This window comes from Solanum verrucosum, unplaced genomic scaffold, assembly GCF_900185275.1.
Source record: "Solanum verrucosum unplaced genomic scaffold, falcon-dt-bn FXZP01000273.1, whole genome shotgun sequence".
Taxonomy (NCBI): Eukaryota; Viridiplantae; Streptophyta; class Magnoliopsida; order Solanales; family Solanaceae; genus Solanum; species Solanum verrucosum.
The window spans coordinates 1,851,051-1,861,394 of NW_026020163.1; the positions used below are offsets into that span (position 1 = coordinate 1,851,051).

Sequence of the window (10,344 nt, forward strand, 5' to 3'; positions counted from 1 at the left end):
TCCGATGGATTATTTTGGGTTGATACCGGAAGATTGCTTATCGGAAATTTTATCGTTTACTTCGCCGGAGGATACTGCTAGGTTATCGACGAGCTCTCGAGGATTCAATTCTGCTGCTGAATCCGACGTCGTTTGGGAGAAATTTTTGCCGTCGGATTATCAAAATATAATTTCTAAATCAAAATCTTTACTGGCTTCTCCTTCCATGAAACAACTTTACTTTAGTCTCTGTGATTCCCCAATTCTCACTGATGGAGGCAAAATGGTACTTTATTTTCTCTCTTTTCTGGTTTTTTTTTGTTATAGCGCGATGATCAATTGTGTGAATTAACGTAAACTATGTAAAATGCTGCTATTTCTTTGATCAATTGATTTATAGTATTTTGTTATGTAGTTTTTAAATATAGAAATTTTATTTTTAAAAACTTGTATGTCTGAATTCATGGTCAAAATTTAAAAGTTTGAATCTCGAAATTCCAATTTGTTCCACATTAATTGAGGCAGAAGAAGTATATTAGCATTTTATCGAGTGAAGGGTTAGTTTTGTTAGCCTGGTTTGATATGTGCTTTGCTTGAGCCGAGGGTCTATCGGAAACAACCTCTCTACCTATCGAAGGTAGGGGTAAGGTTTGTGTACACAACACCCTCCCCGAACCCTCCCCGAACGTAACCCCACTTGTGTGATTACAGTGGGGTGGTTGTTGTTGGTTAGTTGTTTTTTATTAGACAAGGACCACGATCTTCGTTCAATAAACAACCGAGAGATCAAAAGTATATGGATTTATTTCCGTTTTAAGCTTTTATTTTAGACGTAGAACGAAAAAAATAGCTAATTGTCAATGAAAAAGGTCCCTGTGGGCTGTGGCTATGGATGTGTATGGTCTAGGGGTGGAAATGTACAGGTGGTTTGTACCTAGGCAAGTCAAGCGGGCAGGATTGGCCTGTGACCGTCCCATCCCGACCTGGTAAGAATAAGCATGTGACCGTCCTGACCATCCATAAGGATCATTGGGTGGTTTGGGTCCCGGACTCACTTTTATGTAGCTAGATATAGTTAATTGGGACTTTTTTTTTCGTTTTTCGTTGATTTTACTCCTGATGTGTTGTGTATCTATGGTCTGATCTGTAAAACAGAGTTTTTCATTGGACAAGAAGACCGGGAAGAAATGTTTTATGGTATCAGCGAGGGAACTTGCTATTTCATGGAGTGATACACCACATTATTGGGCATGGTCATCTCACCCCGACTCCAGGTTCTATATTTTCTCGGTTCCTTTTTGCTGTATAAATTTAGAAAGAGATTACTTAATTAAACATAAACACTGATCATGATTATTTTATGCAGATTTTCGGAAGTGGCTAATCTTCGGTTCGTTTGTTGGCTTGATATGCGAGGGAAGATTGAAACTCGACTACTGTCAAAAAGAACCAACTATGTTGTTTATCTAGTGTTCAAACTGAAAAGTGGACACTATGGCCTTGAAACTGCTAATACATTTGTTAGATTTGTTGATCGTGAGAGTGACAATGAAGCTGAGGAACGAGCTAGTGTTGTTAGTATTTCAAGACAAGAAGGACCTGGTGAGAATCGATCCAAGAGAAGAGACGATGAATGGATGGAAATAGAAATGGGAAAAATTTTCAATGACGCAGGAGAGGATGGAGATGTTGAAGCGAGATTAATGGAAGTTAGGCGTCTCTCTGCGAAAGGTGGCTTTATCGTTCAAGGAATAGAGTTTCGACCAGAATAAAGAAAAGAAGAATCCTTTGAACCATGCCTTTCCAGTACTCCCTCTCTTCTGGATCGACTCAAATCCTTCTAAATATGGCCCTTCTCACCTAATGGTCGAACTCGAGTTATCGGTATAGTTGATTTACTATATTAATGTATGTTATCAGAGTGAGTTACTGCATGTAAAAAACTCATTTTGCTTATGAAATATGGCACCTGTTTTATAGCATTAATTCCTGTTTTCACTCTGTTTCTTTCAACTCTTTTCACTTTCTATTTCTGGTGATAGTTCAGGTAGGAAACGCGAACACCTGAATTAACGCAACTCACAAAAAAAGTGATACTTCAGGTATGTTTTTGACCATTATCTCTACATATAATATTTCCTCGTCAGGGTTCCTGGCTCCCCCACTGCTATTGGCAATAAAGTTGTTCTGTAGATTTGTTTTATCAACCAACTCTAAATTACCTATACATTACATCAAAATACAAGCCAATCCAGCTCTTCATGAGCTAAACTCCAGTTGTAAGGAAAACATTCTGACTGATTGATAAGTTTAACATCAACAACGGGTCCTCATAGACGGATGGAACCTATGACCATTTGGTTCAACTGAATGCAGTATTTTTGACACGGAACATAGACATGTCTGAAAAACTGCCAAGATTTCAGCAAATGTTGAATTTTGAACTTAAAATTTTACAAGTAAAACGAGTTCAGTGCTAAGAACCTTAAGGTTGAATCACGAAGTGCATTTGAAGCCAGGGCAGACAGATAAAATGATAATGAGAATCAGGACCAAGATGATGGCAAAAACAACCAGTTTTATCTTCATATTTTCATACCACATCTTCCTCCTTATCTTTGTCCCCTGTTGTCTGAAGTCCTGAGCCTGAAAATCACAAAAGAGCATATTACAAACTTTTGTCTTAAAATGTCTGGTACTCGTATTAGAGCCCCCACTAATCTGGATATGCGATGGATGTCTCATATTGGGGTAAAGACCTCGAGACTTACTTATCACTCCACCACAACTCTGATCAGTGATTACAAACTATTGAACAAACCATGAAAGTCAAGTGGAAACATTTATCATGTAGATAAAGTTGCTCGAAAATATGTTCATGCTGCATTATGAGCTAACCTGTGATCGAAGATTATCTGTTTTATCGACTAGAAGCTCAATCTTCTCACCGTGATCAAGAACCTGATATTAAACAAAAAAATAAAATTGAAGCAAGTTTTACATAAACATGCTCTAGATGTCAAAGGCATATGCGGGATTTTGTGCAAGCAGTGTCAGCCTATTATAACATAGTGAATTTTCTCGACGAAGTAGTGTCAGATGACATCATGACGCCCTCTTGTAGCCTTGTAGAAGGGTGTCCCTGTCACTGCCAGATGTGAAAATATTAAGCATAGTTCATCTATAAAAGATCATCAGTCCATTCCCCAACTAATGTGGGATTCTAATACCCCCTTCATGCTCAGACCCATCTAAAGCGTAAATCGAGAACACAAAAAGGGGTGAATCGAACTCTGATACAATGTAAAGATATGAAACTAGCTCTTCATGATATAATTGTCTAAGTTCATATAAACAGGCCATCAGTACATTCGCCAGAAATTCACCTTCTCAATGTTTTCCATCATAACTCCCTTAACTTCAGAAACTTGAGCCTTGACCTTAGAAAGCTTACTGATTTCTTCAGGATGATCACAACAGTATTTCATATGCTCTTTTAATTTTGACCTACAATGAGTAACACCATATTGCTTCGGAAAATAAAACAAACAAATTGAAACGAACAGAGTAACCAAAAAATTGAAATAAAATAAAAAGAAGGTACCCAAATTCCCTATTGAGGCTTTTAGCACTAGCAGTTGCAGCTTTGCCTCCAGCATATTTCTTGCTAAAATCACTCTTCACTCTATCCAAAAAGGCAAGGGGAATTTCCCTGCCTGCAGATTCAGTAGCCACAACACAATAGGCTGCATTATGAAGTAGCGGATTCAGAATTTAAACGTTAAAAGAGCGCGGTCTCCCATTTCAAATAGCTTAGGTACAATTTAACCTTTGCCCTTATTATTTCCCATTTTTTGGCACATATTGAATAAGTCTATTCACCAAGATTAGGCAGATAAGAAAAACCACCTAATATTTTTGTTTTTTCCTAAACTTTGAACGTAAAGCCTCATAATTCTCATCTTACGTTATTGATTACTACGTCACATTTTTGGAATGCATAGATTACAACTCGTAATTTACAAATTATCTTCAACAAATGTCATACATTTCTTGAATTATTATGAATATCTCCAACTATTTATGTTTGATGATCATATCAACAAAACAATGCCTATTCAACTCTTAATTTCATGAGGCCTCAGGTTCAATAACAACCTTAAAAATCACACGATCCACATTTAATTCAATAAAAAACTCTAAAAAATCAAATTTATCAAGTAGATCCAATTAATCAAAATACAAAAAAAAATCAAAAAATAATTGTAAATCATATCATGAATATAGGAAAAAAAGATGAAACTGACTGAATCCATTATCGGAGAGAAAATTGAACGTATGATCATCACAATTATACGAAAATTTGTTACTAGATGGCGGTAGCTTCTGCAAACATTGAGTAGCAATGCTGCTAAAATTTCCGGTGAATTCACTATACTCCACCAGAATTATTGTTCCTCTGGCAACGAAGCTATAAATCAACATTTGTTGTCCCATTGATCGATGATTGATCGATCTTTTTTATTTATTTTTCGATGAATTAATCCGTTTATAATGGGAGAGAAAATGAAGAAAAATTGAATATTTTTTTCTAGAGAGAAATGAATTGGGGAAATATGTTTGCATGCATGGAAATGAAAGGAGAGATAGCATATTGTTGAATGGTTGAAGAAGAAAAGTGGAAATGAATATGTAATTTTTTATTAATTTGGGGGAAAACAAGAAAAAAAATTATAACTAAATATTAATAAATTGTCCTTATTATTAATCTATCGATATATATATATTGCTCGTTGGTAACACTTTTTTTTTTTGATAATATAAGCTATTGCTAAATAGTTGAGCGCTTGTTTAGTTTTCCCTTATTAGTAACTCTCCTATTATCGTATTTTTTTTATTTTATGATTACTTGTTGTTTTCTTTGCCTCGTGTTTATTGCATTACTACTTGTGGTTGCTATTTTTTTTTTCTCTGTTATTTTCTATATGCTTCGGTGTTAAGTACAGAGTCCATTGGAATTCACAAGGTCGGATAAAGTTGTATACATCAACATTTCCAAACTTCACTTATGGATTATATGCTCAATATGATTTTATTGTTATTGTTATTTGTTATTGTGTTGCTAAATAAAATGAGCAATAAATTTTATTATTTAGCAGCAAAATTTATCTATCTTAATTCCTTCTTCTTCTTCACTTGGTTCTTTTTTATTTTAGAATCAAGTTATACAAAGATTAATAATACATAAATTGATGTAATTAATGAATTATGTAGGAATATATTGTAATGCATGAATTATTTTTTATCAAATATTTGGTTCATAAATTGGATATACGATATATAACTTAAATGTTTGATTTAAAATTACATAAGGGTTTGAAAGAGACCCGTAAGCATGCCCACACCACTAATGGTGCAAAGGATCAAATGGGTAATCTTGGTATAAAAAATATAGGTCTAACCCATCGGTGGCCTCCTAAAGTTGGCACGATATTTCACTTAGACACCTTAACTAGACAATGTTCATTTTAGACACTAATGTAGAGTTCCGCTATGTCATTTTGACACTTTTTGCTTACATGGCATAATGAGTGTGATACACTCATTGACCAGCGCGTGAAATAGTTTTTTAGTTAATTTTTAATTAGTTTTTCTTCTTCTTCTCCCATTGTTAGCCACCATTTTACCCAAGTTAAATTTCATCCATTATAGATGAAGGTTTCGACAAAAATGATGAAAAATGTTTTTAAAATCTAAAAATAAATCCATTTACGAATTTTTTTTGGAAGAATTTAATATTAATTTCTTTAAACTAAGCTAAAAATTTGTTTGAGATAGTAATGACGTGTAGATGTAGGGTGGGGTAGTTTCTGCAAAAGGATTGGGGACGTTTTTATTTTTGAAAATAAAATTTTCAATTGGTGCGCATAGTAGGATATTTTCGAGGCGGGGGTTTGCGGGTTATTTGGAGGTTGGGTATTTGGGGGCTTTAGAGAAAGACGATTTTGTGGGTGGAGAAGACGACTCGGGGTGGGTTCTTTTATTTGTTTTTTTAAAGTTATTTTTTAATTATTTGGATAAAAATATTATGTGTCATTAATTCATTGGCCAGTTTTTATTTTTATTCAAAAATAATTATTTAATAATTACTTTTGATACAAATGATAAATGTCATCATTTAATTCGTCACTTTACACGTCATTCGCGAGTGTAATACACACATCTTATATATTTTTGTTGATATTAAAAAAAGTGTCAGCGAAATTCTACATCAGGTGTATAAAATGAACATTATCTAATAAGTGAAATATCGTGCCAACTTTACAGGGCCACCGATGGTATATAGAAATTGACATATAAATATATTAAATTATAAAAGTGAAACTTGTTACCAAACATTATTAGTAGGGGTGTTCACGGGTTGGTTTGGATCGGTTATTGGTCAAAATCAAAACCAAACCAACTTAATCGGTTTTAAAATTATCAAAACCAAACCAAACCAAATATAATATACATTTATCGGTTTGGTGATTATTGGTTTCGGTTTGGTTTGGTTCGGTTATTCGGTTATTAACCATACACAAAAATAGAAGAAATAATTCATTTAAAATGTGAAAAAAGTGACAACAATCCATTCAAAACGAAAAATAGTTAGAATGACTTAAATTACTAAACTTTCAATCACTAAATTTACTATCAATAAAGCTTTAAAATTCACTATATTGGCCTAGAAGGAAGAGACAATAACATTTCAGTCCCACAAAGAATTGACATAGACACTCATATACATGAAATAAATAAGATAAATGTTTCATTTTGGGCATTTTTGCTTTCAATAAGTAAATTATAAAGAAATTTTAATGAAAATATGTATAAGATCTTTAAAATTGTTTATAAAAATAATATATTAAGTATGTATATTAATAAAATATATGTATATAATTCATCGGTTCGGTTCGGTTATTTCTTCGGGTTTTTTCGAATAAAACCATAACCAAACCAAATACTATCGGTTTTCAAAAACCTAAAACCAAACCAAACCAAACCCAAATAAAATTGGTTTTATTTTATCGGTTTGGTTTGGTTTTTCGGTTTGGATCGGTTTTTATCCAAACCGTGAACACCCCTAATTATTAGGTAAAACAATACATATATTTTAAATCATGATCATCTTGTCCAACACATCTAATCAAACGTATCGTCTAATTGACACGATACAAGTATATGTAAAAATTATAACCCAATCATTAATTACCATACGGTGAAACAAGACTTTGTATATAAACAATTTGTTGAAACCAATCATCATTATGATTCTTGAGAGTTTGACATGTTTTCTTTTCAATATTGTACCTCACCAATTGATATCCTTCATTATCAACAATGAGCTCCCCATTTTTTGTGAAACAAATTGGATCAACATATCCAATATGTTCAAAATCATTAATGTCCAAGACAAATAATTTAATCCATGATGAAATAACACCATACTCCTTCATCACCCAAATTTCACAATAAAGTCCATTACCTTTGTTAAGCAAAGATAAACATCCTTGTAAAACACCAACATTATGAAAATTGACATTTTCATCATGTTCCAACATAGGTTGTTTCATTACTCCAAATGTCTCTTGTCCTAAATCAAGTGTGACAATGGTTTTTTCCTTCTTTGTCCCATTAATGTCATTATACCCTAGCCAATGTAGAGTTCCATTAAAGAAAACCCCTTGTTCTTCATCAAAAATAGAAATGTCCTTAAACCCTTGAATCCTTCTCCATCTTTCACCACTTGTAGAAAAAACATCGACTATTCCATCTGATGTACCTCTAACAACTTTGTACGTGTTATTAATCGAATCATAACCAAAACCATTGAAAATAGGACAATCATTATGAAAATTACAAGTCAAACTTGGTAAGTCCCTAGAGATTCTAGTTGAGGGGTTCCATAGAGAAATTTTATTAGTGTCACATAATAACAAACAAATCAATCCATTACAAGAACCAATAATTTCAACATTATTAGATTCAAGTCCTTCATCCATGGATGGATACAACAAATCTACAATGGCGCTATCGTCGTCGACATGATCTTCAAATGATGATGGAGATTCATAGTCCAAGGACTTAAAGGGCGACATAGTTAAAATCCTAAAATGGTTTGTGTTTGGGTCAGAAATAGCTAGAGAAAGATGAAGTTTGATAAATTCTTCATTTGAAATTAAAGATAGCCAAGATTTGGACACACATTTGAATTGTAAAAGATATTTAACATGTAATCTTGAAAGTATATTTGACATAATATCTTGAGGAAGATTTGGGATTGATCTCTTAATAGGTGAACTCATCTTTGGGTATTTCTTTTGTATTTTTTTGGTATGTATAATGAAGAAATTTATAGCAATTTATTAAGATAGCTAAAGCCTCAACTTGTAATAATTATTACTATGAGTTATAGAGATTGGCAATTATTGGTTTAAGTGGAAAATTTGTCAAGTTGATATATTAGTTTATGAAGATTCCCATGGTGATATAATGAGTCCATATTATATATTTTTTATTAATGTATCAATCTTTCGTTTAATATGTTTTACGAAAATTAAGAGTTTATCAAAAATAAAATTTTTATTTTTACAAAATAATTTAAAACTACGTACATATTACCGTTTTTGAAGATCATTTGTAAAATTTCGTTGGTATATTATTGTTGTTGCATGGGAAACTGAAGTCTCAGAAAGCTTGTTGTGTACTCTATAAAACTATAACTATAATGATTTTTAATTAAATAAGTTATAGAAATTGGCAGCAATTGGTCTAATAAGTTAAATTAAAATTATCAAGTTGATTATTATACTATTTTATAAAGATTCTTTTTAGGCATGTGAACCATCTACTTATTATATAATTATTGTAATTACTGTCACATTGACTTTTTCTCTTTTAAATCAAAACAAAAAACAAAAACTTTGCAATTTTTTACTTCTAGTCTGTAATTCTTTTAATATGCTTCAAAAAGTGATTTTTTTTTATTAACTTTTACTTCTTGCATATGACATGTCTAAGATGATAAGATTAAAAAATATTTTGATAATACATTTCATGTAGCATTTCTTTAAAATCACAAGAATCATAAATCTTTTTTATTATATCACTTTTTAAAATTTGTCGTCAAGTCAAAACTACACAAATAATTTAAAACGAAGGAAGTAAATTTTAGCACCCACGGTAGTCCTTCTCAACAAAAGTGTAAAAAGTATTTATTTTTTTTTAAAAAAAATTAAAATTTTCAGGCGTTGGGGTGGGGACCGGAACGACGAGAGGGAGTTGCTCGGATGGTAAGCACCCCTCACTTCCAACCCGAAGGTTGTGAGTTCGAGTCACCAGGGAGCAAAAGGGGTGGGAGCTCCTAGGGAGGGTAAAAAAAAAAAAGTTGGGGACGGAAGAGAGGTATGGTTGATAAAATATTTTAATTTTTTTAAAAATAAATTAATTTTTTTTTGTGGGGTGGGGTGAAGAGTGGGTAAGAGATTTTGCTTTCCAAGCTTTTAACATGATCTCTAGCTATAATATTATGGGTACTCATATTTATCCATATTATTTATTAAATAACTCGTTTTTACCATTTAAAATATAAGTCATATATTCGACTCAATCCGCTTATTTATCACCCCTAATTACAGTTGTGCTCATAATGTACTTGGCAAAGTCCTTTGTGGCATCCCTATGTAAAATTATTATATCGTTATTCTCTGAAATAAATAAATTAGACATGTGATATATATGGACTAATTAACAAGTTACAATAAGGTCCATATCATATGTGTATATTATGTCACGTTCATGCATGTATTACTCCTCCTATATATCCTATGAAATGCAAGTATTTGCCCCAAATTTGCAATATGTTAGGATGCTATTATCGGGTAAGTAGAGTTAAAATTTTCAGTAAGTAAATTCTAAATATGAAAAAGTAAATATATGAAGATGTCGAAGGAATTTAGCATATATTATATGCATAAAAAAAATCAATTGATCGTATTGCAATTTGTCATCATCGAAATTAGAATTTGAAATTTATGAGTTTGAGATTTTAGTTTTTTAAAATTAATTATTTATACATAATTACTAAATTTTTAAAAGACAAATAAAAAAAAAGAACTAAAACTGTTAAATTCGACCAAACTTGTAACCTACACTCTACAACAAAAAATCCTTGTGGACCAATTTTTGAAACTAAAAAAATATCTTAGACAAGATATGTCAAAATCTAACATAAAATCTATGGTCAAAAAAACATTTAAAGAAATTTTCCTAAAATTTAATGAGAAAATCTATAGTCAAACGCGAACTTAGGGTGTGTTTGGA

At 32.0% G+C, this 10,344-nt stretch overlaps 3 protein-coding genes across 3 annotated transcripts; 1 reads left to right on the forward strand and 2 right to left on the reverse strand.

Moving 5' to 3' along the window:
- On the forward strand, positions 1 to 1,938 carry LOC125828619 (putative F-box protein PP2-B12). Its single transcript, XM_049507935.1, has 3 exons — positions 1 to 265; positions 1,135 to 1,253; positions 1,346 to 1,938. Exons 1-3 carry the CDS (start codon positions 5 to 7, stop codon positions 1,749 to 1,751), a joined length of 786 nt encoding a protein of 261 aa, XP_049363892.1. The 5' UTR covers positions 1 to 4; the 3' UTR covers positions 1,752 to 1,938.
- Positions 1,939 to 2,218: 280 nt separating this feature from the next.
- On the reverse strand, positions 2,219 to 4,546 carry LOC125828626 (putative vesicle-associated membrane protein 726). The gene is made up of 5 exons (XM_049507943.1): positions 4,287 to 4,546; positions 3,584 to 3,725; positions 3,366 to 3,486; positions 2,878 to 2,940; positions 2,219 to 2,625 (listed from the first exon to the last, which is right to left on the reverse strand). Exons 1-5 carry the CDS (start codon positions 4,474 to 4,476, stop codon positions 2,476 to 2,478), a joined length of 666 nt encoding a protein of 221 aa, XP_049363900.1. The 5' UTR covers positions 4,477 to 4,546; the 3' UTR covers positions 2,219 to 2,475.
- Positions 4,547 to 7,226: 2,680 nt separating this feature from the next.
- Positions 7,227 to 8,296, reverse strand: LOC125828615 (F-box/kelch-repeat protein At3g06240-like). Its single transcript, XM_049507931.1, has one exon. It carries the CDS (start codon positions 8,277 to 8,279, stop codon positions 7,227 to 7,229), a length of 1,053 nt encoding a protein of 350 aa, XP_049363888.1. The 5' UTR covers positions 8,280 to 8,296.
- Positions 8,297 to 10,344: the final 2,048 nt, after the last annotated feature.

What these genes read in the sequence shown, in the direction of transcription:
- LOC125828626 (XM_049507943.1), bottom strand. Translation starts at nt 4,476, where the DNA reads ATGGGACAACAAATGTTGATTTATAGCTTCGTTGCCAGAGGAACAATA. An exon ending in AGCCTCAATAGGGAATTTGG is followed by an intron (nt 3,487 to 3,583) that starts GTACCTTCTTTT and finishes TACTCATTGTAG; the next exon opens with GTCAAAATTAAAAGAGCATA. An exon ending in TGATGGAAAACATTGAGAAG is followed by an intron (nt 2,941 to 3,365) that starts GTGAATTTCTGG and finishes GTTTAATATCAG; the next exon opens with GTTCTTGATCACGGTGAGAA.
- LOC125828615 (XM_049507931.1), bottom strand. Translation starts at nt 8,279, where the DNA reads ATGTCAAATATACTTTCAAGATTACATGTTAAATATCTTTTACAATTC.
- LOC125828619 (XM_049507935.1), top strand. Translation starts at nt 5, where the DNA reads ATGGATTATTTTGGGTTGATACCGGAAGATTGCTTATCGGAAATTTTA. An exon ending in TCACTGATGGAGGCAAAATG is followed by an intron (nt 266 to 1,134) that starts GTACTTTATTTT and finishes TCTGTAAAACAG; the next exon opens with AGTTTTTCATTGGACAAGAA. An exon ending in TCATCTCACCCCGACTCCAG is followed by an intron (nt 1,254 to 1,345) that starts GTTCTATATTTT and finishes TATTTTATGCAG; the next exon opens with ATTTTCGGAAGTGGCTAATC.